At 67.0% G+C, this 12683-nt stretch overlaps 1 protein-coding gene across 1 annotated transcript in view; it reads right to left on the bottom strand.

Moving 5' to 3' along the window:
- Positions 1 to 6817, bottom strand: part of AGXT (alanine--glyoxylate aminotransferase) — an 8314-nt gene extending 1497 nt beyond the window's left edge. Inside the window, exons 1-8 of the mRNA XM_039861043.1 lie at positions 6572 to 6817; positions 6284 to 6476; positions 5122 to 5186; positions 4408 to 4508; positions 3692 to 3762; positions 2439 to 2523; positions 1282 to 1377; positions 621 to 690 (exon numbers count right to left, since the gene is read on the bottom strand). Of these exons, the coding sequence (XP_039716977.1) occupies positions 621 to 690; positions 1282 to 1377; positions 2439 to 2523; positions 3692 to 3762; positions 4408 to 4508; positions 5122 to 5186; positions 6284 to 6476; positions 6572 to 6802 (912 nt within the window). The 5' untranslated portion in view covers positions 6803 to 6817. The remainder of the gene's footprint in view (positions 1 to 620; positions 691 to 1281; positions 1378 to 2438; positions 2524 to 3691; positions 3763 to 4407; positions 4509 to 5121; positions 5187 to 6283; positions 6477 to 6571) is intronic.
- Between the last annotated feature and the right edge of the window lie 5866 nt (positions 6818 to 12683).

Raw genomic sequence — 12683 nt, 5'->3', positions numbered from 1 at the left:
CCCCACTGCCGCCCCTGTCTGTGTCCCATGAAGATCCCCCTCCCCTCCCCACGCGGCTCGCGCCCCTGGCCCACCTTCAGAGCCACCCCCACGAGTCACGGGCCAGCCCAGGTGCCAGTGACTCGACTCCTGCTCGGGCCTAGGGTGCCGGCTTTATGAGCAGACAGCAGAGGCCCAACCCGGCACCGCAGCCTCAAGGGGAGGCCACCTCCAGCCCTGGTCTCCTTGGGGCCTCTGGGCAAGGGGACGGCAGTGGCCTCTCGGGGAGGCCAGGACGGTGAACGTGGGCCTTGCTGCGGCCGTGTGTCCTGTCCTGCGTCCTGTGTGGACGTTGCCATGCCACACCAGCTGCCCCCGCCAGGCTGCTGCCCCCGCCTGAGAGCTGGGAGAGGCTGCGGGAAGGTGCCCCGGCGGCCGAAGCTCGGTGTCGTGCTACTGGCGACCACAGCTGCGGACCTCGCTTCCTGGCTCCTCGTTCTGTCTTCTGCACACCTGGCCGCCCTCGCTGGCTTCACTAAGCGTCCAGTGGCGGAGGACGTCCAGGCCCCACCACCGCATCTGCCGGCCAGGCTCGGGGCCCCCGCCCGCCCAGCCGAGGCCAGCGCTGCCTGTCCCCTCACCTCCTCTACAAGCAGGGCCAAGGCCTCTCGCAGGCAGTACAGGCTGACGACAGGGGTGGTGTGGTGGTACCTGCAAAGCAGGGAGGGGCTTGTCCCGTGTCCCTGGGCGGGGCCCAGATAGCAGCCCGTGTACCCCAGCCCCAACCAGGCCCGGCCCTCTGACCACGGGGCCACCTTCCGTCCCAGGCGAATGCCGTCCGCTGGGAATTTTGGACTCAGAGCTGGAAAGGCAGCTTGATCTGGGAGACCAGGGCTCAGAAGGGGGCTGACAGGCTCCCACCTCCCCACCAGGTCCCCCTTAGCCCCGGCGACCCCGAGAAGCCCATCCTTGTCCCCATGTGTGACATAAAGGGCCTTGGGCTGTGACCAAAGCCACCTCAGAGAGCCCCTGCTCACCCCTTTCTTTTGAGATATGGGTAAACTGAGGCCTAGGGATGAAAAGACATAGCCAGGTCCAAAGTGCCCGAGGGTGCACTGAGACATCTGGGGACACGGGGCTCCTGTGGGCAAGCGGCTGGCCCCAAGCCCCCGGCCAGGGAGGAAGGCGGGGCCCTGGGCTGGGGCGCCGATGGGGGGCTCGGGACCAGTGAGTGAAAGTGATGGGGGCCGCGGCAGTGAGAGGTCACCCCCACGCCCCTCAGCCGCCCTGCGCGACCCTCACATCCTGGGCGCGCCATCACAGCCCCAGATGTTGGCCAGCCACTTGACGTCCAAGTAGAAGGAGAATGGCCTCGTCTTCCGTGCGTAGATCTTACTTCTGAGGAGAAGAACCAGCCTGAGCACCTGCCTGTCTGGCCGGGGTGCCTGTGGGGCGGCCTTGCCGGGCCCCCCTGCTTCACAGAAGGGAGCCAAAAAGGGAGCCAGAGGGGTGGGGTCGGCCCCTCGGGAGGCCAGTGCTGCTGGCCCTGGGGCCTGGCCTGCACCTCTGCCTCTCGGGGACCTGGCCTGGCTCGCCCTCTCCAGCCCCCTCCCATGGAGTCGTCCTGCCTCGTGCCCCAGGCCAGCGAAAGGTGACATCACTTAAAGACAGGGGGGCTGGCTGCACTGGTGAGCGGGGCACATCCACGTGATGGAGAGGAAGCCAGGGCTCCCGCAGGCTGCCGCATCCCCGGGGTGTAAACTGGGAAGCTGGGTGTAATACGGGGCTCCTCGGGCAGGGCCGCCCCAGATTGGCCTGAGCAGACCGGGCCTCTCCCCAGCTCTGGACTCGGACTCAGCCACCTCCTCACCCCGTCCACACGGGATTCCTCTCTCACCCCAAGTGTTGTTCTGGTAAATGGCACGGACGTCCCCTGCTAGGGCTGGTCCCCCATCCCCTCCCCAGCCCACCTGGGCCTGGTTCAGGGTCTGGACATGGGACGTGGGGACGTGTTGGGGTTGCGGCAGAGCACAGGTGGCCCAAGCCCACCCCATGGCACGGCTCCTGCACCAGCTCCTGGACGCTGAGCCGGGTGGAGCCAGTAGGGGGCTGGCACAGGGGGCTGGCACAGGGTGGGGGGCCGGTCCTTGGCTTGATGGAACGGCAGGGCCCGCCTCTCACACACAAGCCTCCATTAGGACTGTCTTCTGGACGCCAGCCCGGCTAGGCTGCGTGCTACACGCCCATGACCGTCACCGCGCCCAGCTCCTGCTCCGAGAACCAGAGCTCTGGCACCCCTGTCCTGGGTGGCCCCTCTCCCGGAGTGGGTGGCGAGGGTTCTAGAGGTGTCTCTGAGCACGACAAGGTGCCCTTTCCTCGCCTGCTTCGTCCCCGCCTCCCGGGGTCCCTCGGCCTCGCTGCTTGTCCAGCCCTGGCCTGGCATTCCGGGGGTCACTCACTTGGCCTTGTCACTGAAGGAGATGAGCGAGGTGCCTGGAGGGGCGTTCAGGACCTTCTGGGAGCCCGAGTACAAGACGTCGATGCCTACAGGGAGGGGGTGCACGCTTGGGCGGCCGGGCCCACCTGGTGGGGGGTCTCTGTGGCCCAGGCCTGGGCAGGTCTAGCAGAAGTCTGGGTAACCTGGGGGCCCACGCACCTGGTGTCTGAGTGAGGGGACAGGCCTGTGGGGCCGGGCGGGCCCGGTGGAGTCTGACACTATGTCGGGGCAGGCGGGGAGACCCCGTGAGGGGGCGCGGAGGGAGCTGGGCGGCGGGGACACGCGTCTTCCCCTCGCCTCTCCAGGCCCCGCCCTCGCACCGGAAGCCGCCCGCGGGCGCCTAGTCTTCCAGGCTCGGCGGAGGGTGACGGCCGGGGCTCCGGGTGAGGGGGCAGCTCCGACCCCGAGCTCCGCCCGCCTTGCAAGGCCCCCAGTGGCCCCGGGTGGCTCCCAACGTGCAGCAGCCCAAATCCAGGGGCCCGGCGTCTCGGGGAGGGGTGCTGACTTCCTGAGCTCCGTGAGGCCCACAGAGCGGCCGCTCGCGCCGCAGCGTGGAGCCTCACGCGGACCCCGCGAAGCACGCGGGGCGCCGGGCGTGGGAGCAGGGCGGGGGCAGGGGGCCTGGTTTCGGTTAGGCCCTGCTACCTCCTGGGGTCTGCACTCTGGGCCCCCCAGGCTGGAGCCCCTTAGCCTGGCTGCTCCTTCCACGGAGGGGTGGCCAGACCGCGAGGCGCAGTGTGACTCCTCGGGGACGGGCCTGCGACCCTGCACTGCGGCCTGGGCCTCTCCCCGCACCTCCCTTCCACAGCAAGGTTTGCGGGTGGCCCATAACCCCCCTGTCGCTGGCCGGGCGGGCTCCTCTGGGCTGGCCGGCAAGGGTGCTCACTGCATGTGACAGGCTGGCGGGGAAACTGAGGCCGGCTGGGACTAGAGACATTCCAGCCCTCTGCCCTCTGTCCGTCTCCTGCCAGCCCTGAGGGCGCAGAGCTCCTCCCTCCCCAAGCGCAGCCTGGGGGAGCCTCTCCTCACTCCGCCTCCCCCCGTGCCTGGGGGCCCAGCGCAAACAGCGGCTCATGCACCTGCCCTGCCCCTGCCAGGCCCTGATCCAACAGGCTGACCGGCAGATGGACGGACGCAGCGCCTGACGAGACCTTTCCCGCAGGCCTGCCGGCCCCTCAGAGCCCAGGGTGGCTGGGGTGTGGGTCACACCCTTACCTTGCCGGTCCATGTGGATGGGGACCCCACCCAGGGACGCCACCGAGTCCACCAGGAGCAGGCACTGGTACCTGGGGGTGGGGGGCAGCAGAGTGAAGCAGGAGGGGCCTCAGCTCCGCCCCAGGCTCCTGGCAGGGGCAGCCTTCCACCTCCCGCTGGGGCCCAGGACCGGCTGCGTCCTGAGCCGGAGCATGGGGCGGAATGGTGTCCACATGGGCCTCGGAGGTGCCGAGGCCCCCGCCCGCAGCCCCAGGCTGTGTGAGGGCCAGCTCAGGCCGCCCGGGGTCCTGGGAGTGGCTGGGAGCTCTGAGGCTCAGGTCAAGGGCTGCGTGGGCTGCCGGGGCCAGAGGCACCAGCCTGGGCCCTTGTCTGCTAACAGCCCCCCGACTGGAAGCCCAGAGCCCGGAGAGGACACGGTCCACGCAGGGACAGGTGACCGGCAGGAACCACAGCGCAGGTTCCAGTCCTGAGCTTGATTCACTGGATGAGACGCTAGGCGCGCTGGGCAGCGGGCATCGTGGGCACGCCTGGCCCCGCTCTCGGAAGGCGGTGCCCCCCAGACTCAGCACAGGGCCAGGAGGACCCCGAGGCTCCCCACACCACGACGGAGGCTGGGTGGGGACTCGGCCTCACATGCCGCCACCGGGCTGGAGGGACCTGCCAGCACCCCCTGCCCACCCCAATCTGGGCTGATCCCTGCCACCCGGACGGGCCACCTGTGGCAGAGCTCCCCGTAGCCATCGAGGGGCTGCAGCACGCCACTGGATGACTCCCCCTGAGTCAGGAACAGCAGCACCGGCCTGTGCTGGGCCAAGCCCTGGGAGGGACAGAGGCGACAGCTGTGGGCAGAGCCAGGGAGGCGAGGGGCCTCCCCTGGCTGGCCAGCCCCTCCCAGGAGGACTCTTCCTGAAGAGGGCAGGGCGGGACCCACTCCAGACACCTGCACTCGGTGCGGCCTGCGGCCCGGGTGCCCACGGGTATGTTGAGGTGGGGGCCGGGCATCTCAGCTCTAGCGGGGGGCTTGTTCCCAGAAGAGAAAGACTTTGTCCCAGAGACCCAGGAAGAGTAGCCTCGGCCTCCTGCCTCTCCTGTTGGGGCCATCGTGAGGTGAACTGAGTCCCCAGGACTTGGGCTGGTGGGACTGACCTTGCCCGGTGGGGAGGGGCTGGCGCCCCGAGTGTCAAGGCCTGTCCTGCTCCCCACCCCCTGCCTCCAGCCCCTGGCTCTGCCCACAGGACTGGGCTCCTGACTCAGTTTCCCCGCCAGCAGAGCCCTGCCTATTAGGCTTCCCACCTGCCCTCAGGTACCAGAAGGCTCTTGCTGTGGCAGGTCACCTGGAGCTGGGAAGGCTCTGGCCCTAGCCTCGCAGCCCTGAGCCCACCCAGCCGGCCGGCCCCCTCCCGTCCCCAGGGCCGGGGTCCCCCACCCACCTCCTCCACCTCCTGCAGTGTGAAGCAGCCTCCGGGATCCTTGATCATCTGGTGCACGCGGGCGCCTGGGGTAGGAGCAGGGAGAAGTGAGCCACCCCTGTCCCAGCGCAGGGCAGGGGCCACGCTGAGCCGGCCGCAGGAAGGACTGGGCCTTCGGGGTGCCCCGGATGACAGCGGCCAGCCGCAGTCTACTGCCCCTCCCTCGCGTCCCCAGCACGCCTCCCATCGGGAGTAAGCGAGCATTTGTACGAGGCCGGCTTGGTGGGTGCCACCCCAGCAGAGGGTGGTCTGGGAGGCCACGTGTTCGGTGAAGGAGTGAGCGGGGGAGGGGCTTCGCCTTCCTTTGAGGCCAAGGGCTCCTTGTCTTCTCCCTCTCTCAGACCCCTGCATAGGAGCGGGGGTGGGGGAGGGCGGGGTGCCCAGGACCATCTGAGCCTCAGGGGAGAGCCGAGGCCTGGGTGTGGGGGCTGGGCAGGGCAGGAGCCTGTCCAGGCCGAGCAGCGGGCAGTCAGGGCCACTGGAGTATGGACGTCACGGTCCGCCTGGGGGCCCAGCCTCTGCCCAAGCCTGACTCCTCCTGAAACCAGCGTGTGGACTAGGGGACAGGGCGAGGGGTCGGGGCCCCTCGAGCCGTCAGAGGTTGTCCATTAACCAGGAGCCGGCCGGTGTGGTGCTGATCTTGCAGGAGCTGCGAGCTTTCCAAAGCCGCGATCGATCACTAAGCCCGCACACGCCTGCGCTTGACAGTTCGTCTCTAGAAATTTTACTCTGGAGGTGAAACCCTGGCTATACCTCCGGATTCTGTGGCTTCAGAAAGAGGGCTGTGTCTGAGATTTTGAGGGGGGATTTCAGCCTCTGAAACGCTGTCCTGTGGCAGAGCAGAGGTGACCCTGGCGAACCCAGGGAGCTGCGGGAGCTGAGACCGGAGGCTTCTCTGCAGTGGCCCCTGACGTGCTGCAGAAACAGCTGTCCCCAAGCGCTGAGGTCCCTCGAGCACCCAGACGCCCAGGCTGGCGGGCAGGGGAAGGCCACAGAGGGGCTGGGGAAGGGCCTCGGTTGGTGTCTGGCTGGCGGGGGGCACTGCTAGGCATCCTGCCTGCGGTGGGAAGCCTTAGATGGGGATGGCTCAAGGCCACACCCCACCATCTGCCCCATCCCTTACCGATTCGCTCCCCGATCTCGGCCGCTCGCTGCCCCCAGATGCCGTTGACCCCGACCAGGTAGGCGTCCCCGGGCTCCAGGAGATTGAACAGGGCAGCCTCCAGGGCGGCGTGCCCCGAGCCGCTGACCGCCAGTGTGAGGCTGTTCCTGGTCTGGAACATATACTGGATGCCTTGCTTGATCTCGTCCATTATCTAGGGGTGGTGGGCACGCAGGTCAGGCCCCGTCCCCTGCCCTCCCGCAGCGAGGCGGTGGCTCTGGGGACCGTCTGCCGCCCCTGACGGCCCACCTGATACATCTCCTTGTGCATGTGGCTGATCATCTGCAGCCGCCCAGCCTCCAGCACTCGTGGGGCCACGTTGGAGGGGCCAGGCCCCAGCAGGAGCCAGCTGCGCACCGACAGGGGCCAGCGCAGGGCCTCCGGGGGAGCCACCAACAGCTGGTGCGAGGCCATGGTCCGCACCCAGCCTGCCACCTGCAGCCCCAGAAACACGCTGGACGAGGTCGGCACGCGGAGCATTTCCCAGCTGCCCCGCGCCCCACATGGGCGGCACAGGCCGTGCGTGGGCGGCACAGGCAGCGTCGGAGGGGAGGCTCGGTCAGTCGATAGGCTCCCGCTACACCCGCCGCCCGCCTGTCGCCGTTCCCTGACCCCTTGTCAGCGCTTATCCTGCATGTCAGGGCCTGACGGTCGGGGTGTTGAACCCTAGGTGGGGGAGGAGGAGCCTTCAGAGTCCAGTCACTGAAAAACAGTCGGCCGGCCATCCGCCACCTGCCGGCCCCTCTTCCCGACCCCTCGCCACTGTCCCGGGTGGGCATCTAGCCCCAGACTTTTTCTAATGGACCAGAGGACAAATATTTCGGACTTGGCAAGTCGTCCAGTCTGTGTCGCCCACACTCAACCCGGCCGTTGCAGAGCTAAGCAGTGACGATGGTGTGGCCGTGTGCCAATCAACCTTTATTTACAAAGCAGATCGTGGGCCAGATATGGCCCGGGAGCCAAAGCTTGCTGATCCTGGCTCAGCTGATGGAAAGGCTCAAATTAGAAAATACATATGCCCCGTGTGTACGGACACGCACGCACGCACGCGGAGAACGGGGTCTTTCCCGACCCCGCCGGAAATCAGTGCCTCCTCTGCCCCTCCCTGCCCGCGGCCCTGAGGTTCGGCGTCCACACGCGTGGCCACGGGCATGTGCGTGGGGAGCGTCCTCTGCCTGCCGAGTCCACGGGCGGGGAGAACAGATGCAGTCAAGCCCCCCTCCAGGAGGAGCCCCACCCAGCAGGGCCGCCGCCCCAGGGAGTCAGAGAGGCCCCTGTGCTCTGAGCAGCCTGCATGCTTCTCTACAGTCCTCATGGGGCCCGGACGCCCCGCACTTGGCTCAGGGATCTGACACCCTGGCCTTCTGCAGGTGACCCAGGAAGCGACACCCTCCCACTGGGACCCAGCAGGAGACTTTCCACGGGGACTGCCAGCTCAGCAGAGACACTTTCAGCACTCAGCGCTGGGCTGGGTTTGTGGCGTGGCATCCTGGACGCATGGGGACCCCACTAGTTCTAACCATGCTGGACAGTCATGGCCTAAGCATCTGGGGACCCTCACAGCCCTTTGGGGGGCGGGGAGGGGGCCTCTGTCTATGAAGACACAGAATAAACAGGTGGAGGGAACAGCCCCCACGTGCTGGGCACAGAACCACCTGCGGTGCCTCCAGGCCCCAGGCCTGGCCCCGGGGAAGGTGACGAAGATGTGGTCTCCGCTGGCTCAGGGCAGGCACGCCACGACTCTGGCCTTCTGTAACACAGGGAGGACAGGCGGAAGCCCCCCTCCCCCTCTTCCCTTCCTCCCTCCCCCACCCACTTCTTTACGAGCTTGCTCTGGGCCAGGACCCAGACCTCTGCTCCAGCCGATGCAGTGTCAGCCAGAGAGGCCGAAGCCCCTGCAGATAGGCGGGGCCGAGGGGACCCAGGGTCCCCCACAGCCTCCTGGCCGCTGAGAGGAGAGGCCTCAGGGCCCGAAAGCCTAGAGGAGGGGGAAGCCCCAGGGGCTTCCAGGAAGAGGTGTGTGTCGGGGGAGCCATCAGAGCTGAGCCGTGGAGAGTGCAGGGGCCGGGTGGGGCGGCAAGGCTCTGCCCGGCGGAGGGAACGGGGCTTGAGTACAAAGGTGGCAGTCTGCACAGCATGCAGGCCTGTGTGGGGCGGGCCCGTTAGGCCCTGAGGGAGCTGGCGGCCGCAGGTCCTGCTGCACGTGGTCTCAGGAGCCAGGTGCTGGCCTGGTGACGTCCGTGAAGCACGGGGCCTCTGGAGCCGTCGTGGGCCTCAGCCCAGCCCGGCCTGGGGCCGACTTGTCACAGCCCTGGTGAACTCTTCCTCTGCCCGAGAAGATCTCAGCCCGTGGCCATGCCCCAAGCTGGGGATGACACACTCCACCCGGGACCTCCTGCCTGCCGGGAGCAAGGGGCCACCCCTTCCAAGAGGCAGGCTGCCCGACTCAGCCCTGTCTGCAGCCACGGGCCTGGGCTCCTTCCCTCAGCGACTGCACCCCTTCCCTCTGGGCCCCCACCCGAACTGCTGTGCTCCCTCTCGCTGCACCTTCCCCTCTGCGGGGGTGCTGGTCCTTGGCCCCGCTTCTGCAGCCCCCACCCGGGCTGTCGTCTCGACTGTCCAGTTCCTCAGATGCCCCGAGCAAACGCGTGAAGAAAGGGCCTGGAGCCCCGTGCCGAGTCCCGGAACTCCAGTCGGCCGGCGCAGGGGGAAACGGCGATTCGTGTTTCGACGGACGCTGGGAACTCTGCAGTCCGGCACCAACACCTGGACGCACGTCGGTTTGCTGCGTGTCGGTTCCCGGACACACGCCGAGCCCTTGGTTCACCATCCGGGTGATTTCCGAATGACGACGTCCCATCGTCTGGCCGTGGGACCACACCCGACGACGGCCACCAGCCCGGGGGCCGAGGACACAGGACCGAGCCTTCCCGAGAACGCGCTCTGCGCTGTAAACCTCTGGCTTGCTGTTCTCCTTCCGAACGCCCTGGCTGTTTGTCGCCGCTGAGTTTCCAGCTTGCAAACCCTGCGACTTGAGTCAATACTGGTCATGCTTTTCCCGCCGAAGCCTCCTGACTCTTCTTGAGGAAGTTCGACACCTTCCTGCCACGCCACATGCCACGTGGGTCACGCCGTCTGTGGACTGCCCCCCCCGGGCAGGGCTCCACTGCGTGCGGTGTTTCGTGCCCTGCCTGGCACGTGGGCGGGCAGGGGAAGCCCAGGAAGCCAGGGAGGTGTGTGCGTTTTGCTCCCAAACAGGAAGGCGCCCTGAGCTGATGTCACAGGGAGGGGAGCTGTTGCAATCGGCAGAGGCGTATCCTCAGGCCAGCAGCCGATTGGGAGCTGTGGAGCCATCGGTGGCCATGAACAGCAGGGCAGGTAAAGATCTCTGTCTCCTGGGATCCTTTGATAAGGGCCCCCTGGCCAGGTGGGCAGGAGCCGTGTCTCGTGGCTCTGCGGGGACCAGCCAGCCCACCCCACCCCGCCTTGCCAGGGCCCTGGCCAGTAGCCGCAGGGGTCTGTGAGGGGCGTGCAAGCCAGACCAGGACCTGGCACCCACTCTGCCTCCCCTCCCCACACAGGCAGGCCTCCCAGGCCCAGCCCCCCAGGCACTGGGGGAACCCACAGGCTGCTGCCTGCCACACTATGCTATCAACGGAGCCTGCGTTTTTAAAATTCAGCTTCTGGTTTCCACAACTGATGGGACAAACGCAAGCCACTGCTGTGGCCCGTGGGTCTGCCGCACCCGCGCGGCGTCGTGAAGGTGTGTGCCATCTGCCCCGTGGTGCTCCCTGCTGGTGACGCGGCCTTCTCATCCCTTCTGCCAGCCGCCCGCTCCTGCTGGTGTCTTCACAGATGCCGCGTTTTAAATGTACAGCCGAAGGCAGCCTGTCGTGACACCCAGGCCGAAGGGGGCATCACAGGCCCACGTGCTCAGCTTTTCGCAGACAGCCGGCGGCGTCCCAGGTGGGGAGGGGTCGGTCTGGAACCTACAGCCTCCGCCTGAGCAGCAGGACCCCTGAGGCTGCCCAGTATGAAATGCAGCTTTGTCTCGGGGGGCGTCCGGGCCCAGGCGTCCCATTCCAGGTCACGACTAAGTGGCAGCAGTGGTCTCTGCTGGGCGAGGGTCACTTGGAACCTGTCCCACACCGAGAGGCCCCTGATGAGATGCTGTGGCCCTGGGTGTCTGTCAGGCGTGCGGTGAGAGACGCCAGGCCCAGCAGCCCCAGCCCCACCCCCACGGCTGCGGGGTGCGGCCTGCTCTGGGAACAGGGCCCCCTGGGGGCAGGAAGCAAAGGGCTGGAGTGCGCCCTGCCTCCGCCTGCCGCCTGCCATAAAGGCTGGTGCCCGGTCTGGAGGTGCAGCCACAGCTCTGTCTCAGTGGCGGGACCGAGCGGGGCCCAGGGCATTGTCACAGGCATGGCTCCCGAGCTCTAGCCCCCGACGATGACGAGGGCTAGGACATTGGTAGCTACTTCACCACACACTCTGCTCCCCGGGCACCAGCGGCCTGCTGGGCAACCTGCCCCAGCCACGTGGTGTGACGGGTGGCTGTCGACAGCAGTGGCCTGCCTGCTGGCCCGGGCAGCGGCGGCTGTGGCTCCTGGGGCTCCCACGGCACCTGCTCTGTGTGTCGTGATTCTCAGGGCCTTGTGGGGCCCTCTGCCCTTTTCCCGTTTGGGATGGTTCATGATGGGACAGTTGTGACAACCCGGAGAGGACTTAGGCTGTGCCGAGGGTCTCTGTGCAGCGTCGCCAGCCGCGCCTCCCCCCACCACCGTGCAGGGACCTCCGGCCAGGCCCGTCCAAGCCTCCCTCTGGCTCCCGGGGCCCGTGCCCCTCCCTTTGGGGCCAATTTACCCAGAGGCAAAGAGGTGCTTTTTAGTTGCTTTCATAATTTCATGTTGGGGGGGGGAATTTTTCACTGACATATAGACTTAAAATACTGCTTTTAACACAGCAGAACCTTGGTCTAGGGTTGCCCAGGGTGCCCCAACTTCTCACATCCCCAAATCCAGTGAAGTGGAAATGTGCATTCCCATCTATAAATCTCAGCCGGTGACGCCTGCTGGATCTCACAAACATCGAACGAATAAATCCACATTCTCGTGTTCATTTTGCCAGGTGTTTGTCTAGACCACTGAAATCATGCTGTGTGCGGACATTTGCGGTGTAGACGCCAGACATTCCTGGGTCCCTGACGGAAGAACAGAACGGATCAGAGCCCTGCCGTGTCTGTCACCGCGTCTGTCACCGCGTCTGTCACCGCGTCTGTCACCGCGTCTGTCACCGCGTCTGTCACACCTGCTCGGCGTGTCCCGGGCGCTCGGAGCTCGTCAGTCTCTCCTGCCAACTTTTTTAATGACCAGGAAGAGAAGCGGGTTCTCAGAAGCGGGGTCATTCGTGGGACCCGAGCGATGCAGGAAGTTTCCACTCTGACCCGCCAGCGTGTCCCGGAGCAGGTGCGTGTGACGTACCTGCCGCTGAAACCAAGCGCACACCTCGGCGTTTCTGGGGCACAGTCCCACTGACTCAGCCTGACACCCGGGGCTGTTTGCACCTGCTGTGCAGGAACCAGTCCACCAGGGCCCGCCTGCCAGGCGGCCCCCGGCCGGCGTCGGGAACTCGGACTTCAGAGGGTCTCCAGCCCCTCGCGGACAAGAGGGCCTCGCTACAACGTGCGGGGCAGGCCGAGCCCGCTTCCCCCCGGGGCCTGACGGAGCGCGCCGTGACCCGCCCCAGACCCCCGGGCGCCGCGTCCTCACGGGCGTCCCCGGTCCTCACGCGTGTCGTCACAGCCGGGGACGGGGGACGAAGCGTGGCCCGTGCGGCTCCACGGGGAGGGGGCTCTGGGGGCCACGCCTGGGCCCCCATTTCTCCCCGTGCACCTCTTCCTTCTGGGTCCTTCGTGCCATTTCTGTCACGAACACCAGCCGTAAGTCCCGGGATCCCCCGCAGCGAGCCTGGGGTGGTCTCGGGGACCCTGACAATTATGCACAGTTGACTTTTTAAAATGCGGGAGGCTGAGCGTCCTCCCTTAGTACTGACTGTGGTCAGGTCCACGGGTCTGTCCTCTGGGTGACGAGTTTCGGCCTCGTCTGGTCCCCACCCCGGGAGAGGAGCTGACGCTCTGCTGCGTTACCGCGTTTCGGTTTGCTCGCCGTCATTTGTGGCTAGTCTTCCCGTGTCAGCCATGTGAGAACAGACGACGGGCGAGGGCGGTGAGAGCACGCACAGGCCCGCCGCCCCCACGAGCTGGCCCAGAGCGGGACAGCTGCAGCCACCAGCGGTGGCCTCGGAGGAGGACAGGCGGCACCAGCGCACCCAGCCTGGGCGCAGGCCGCAGGAAGGCTTTCTGGCA

This window comes from Pteropus medius, unplaced genomic scaffold (genome assembly GCF_902729225.1).
Source record: "Pteropus medius unplaced genomic scaffold, Ma_sr-lr_union100, whole genome shotgun sequence".
Taxonomy (NCBI): Eukaryota; Metazoa; Chordata; class Mammalia; order Chiroptera; family Pteropodidae; genus Pteropus; species Pteropus medius.
Note: the sequence above shows the minus strand (reverse complement) of the source record. Positions and strands in the feature narration are given on the sequence as shown.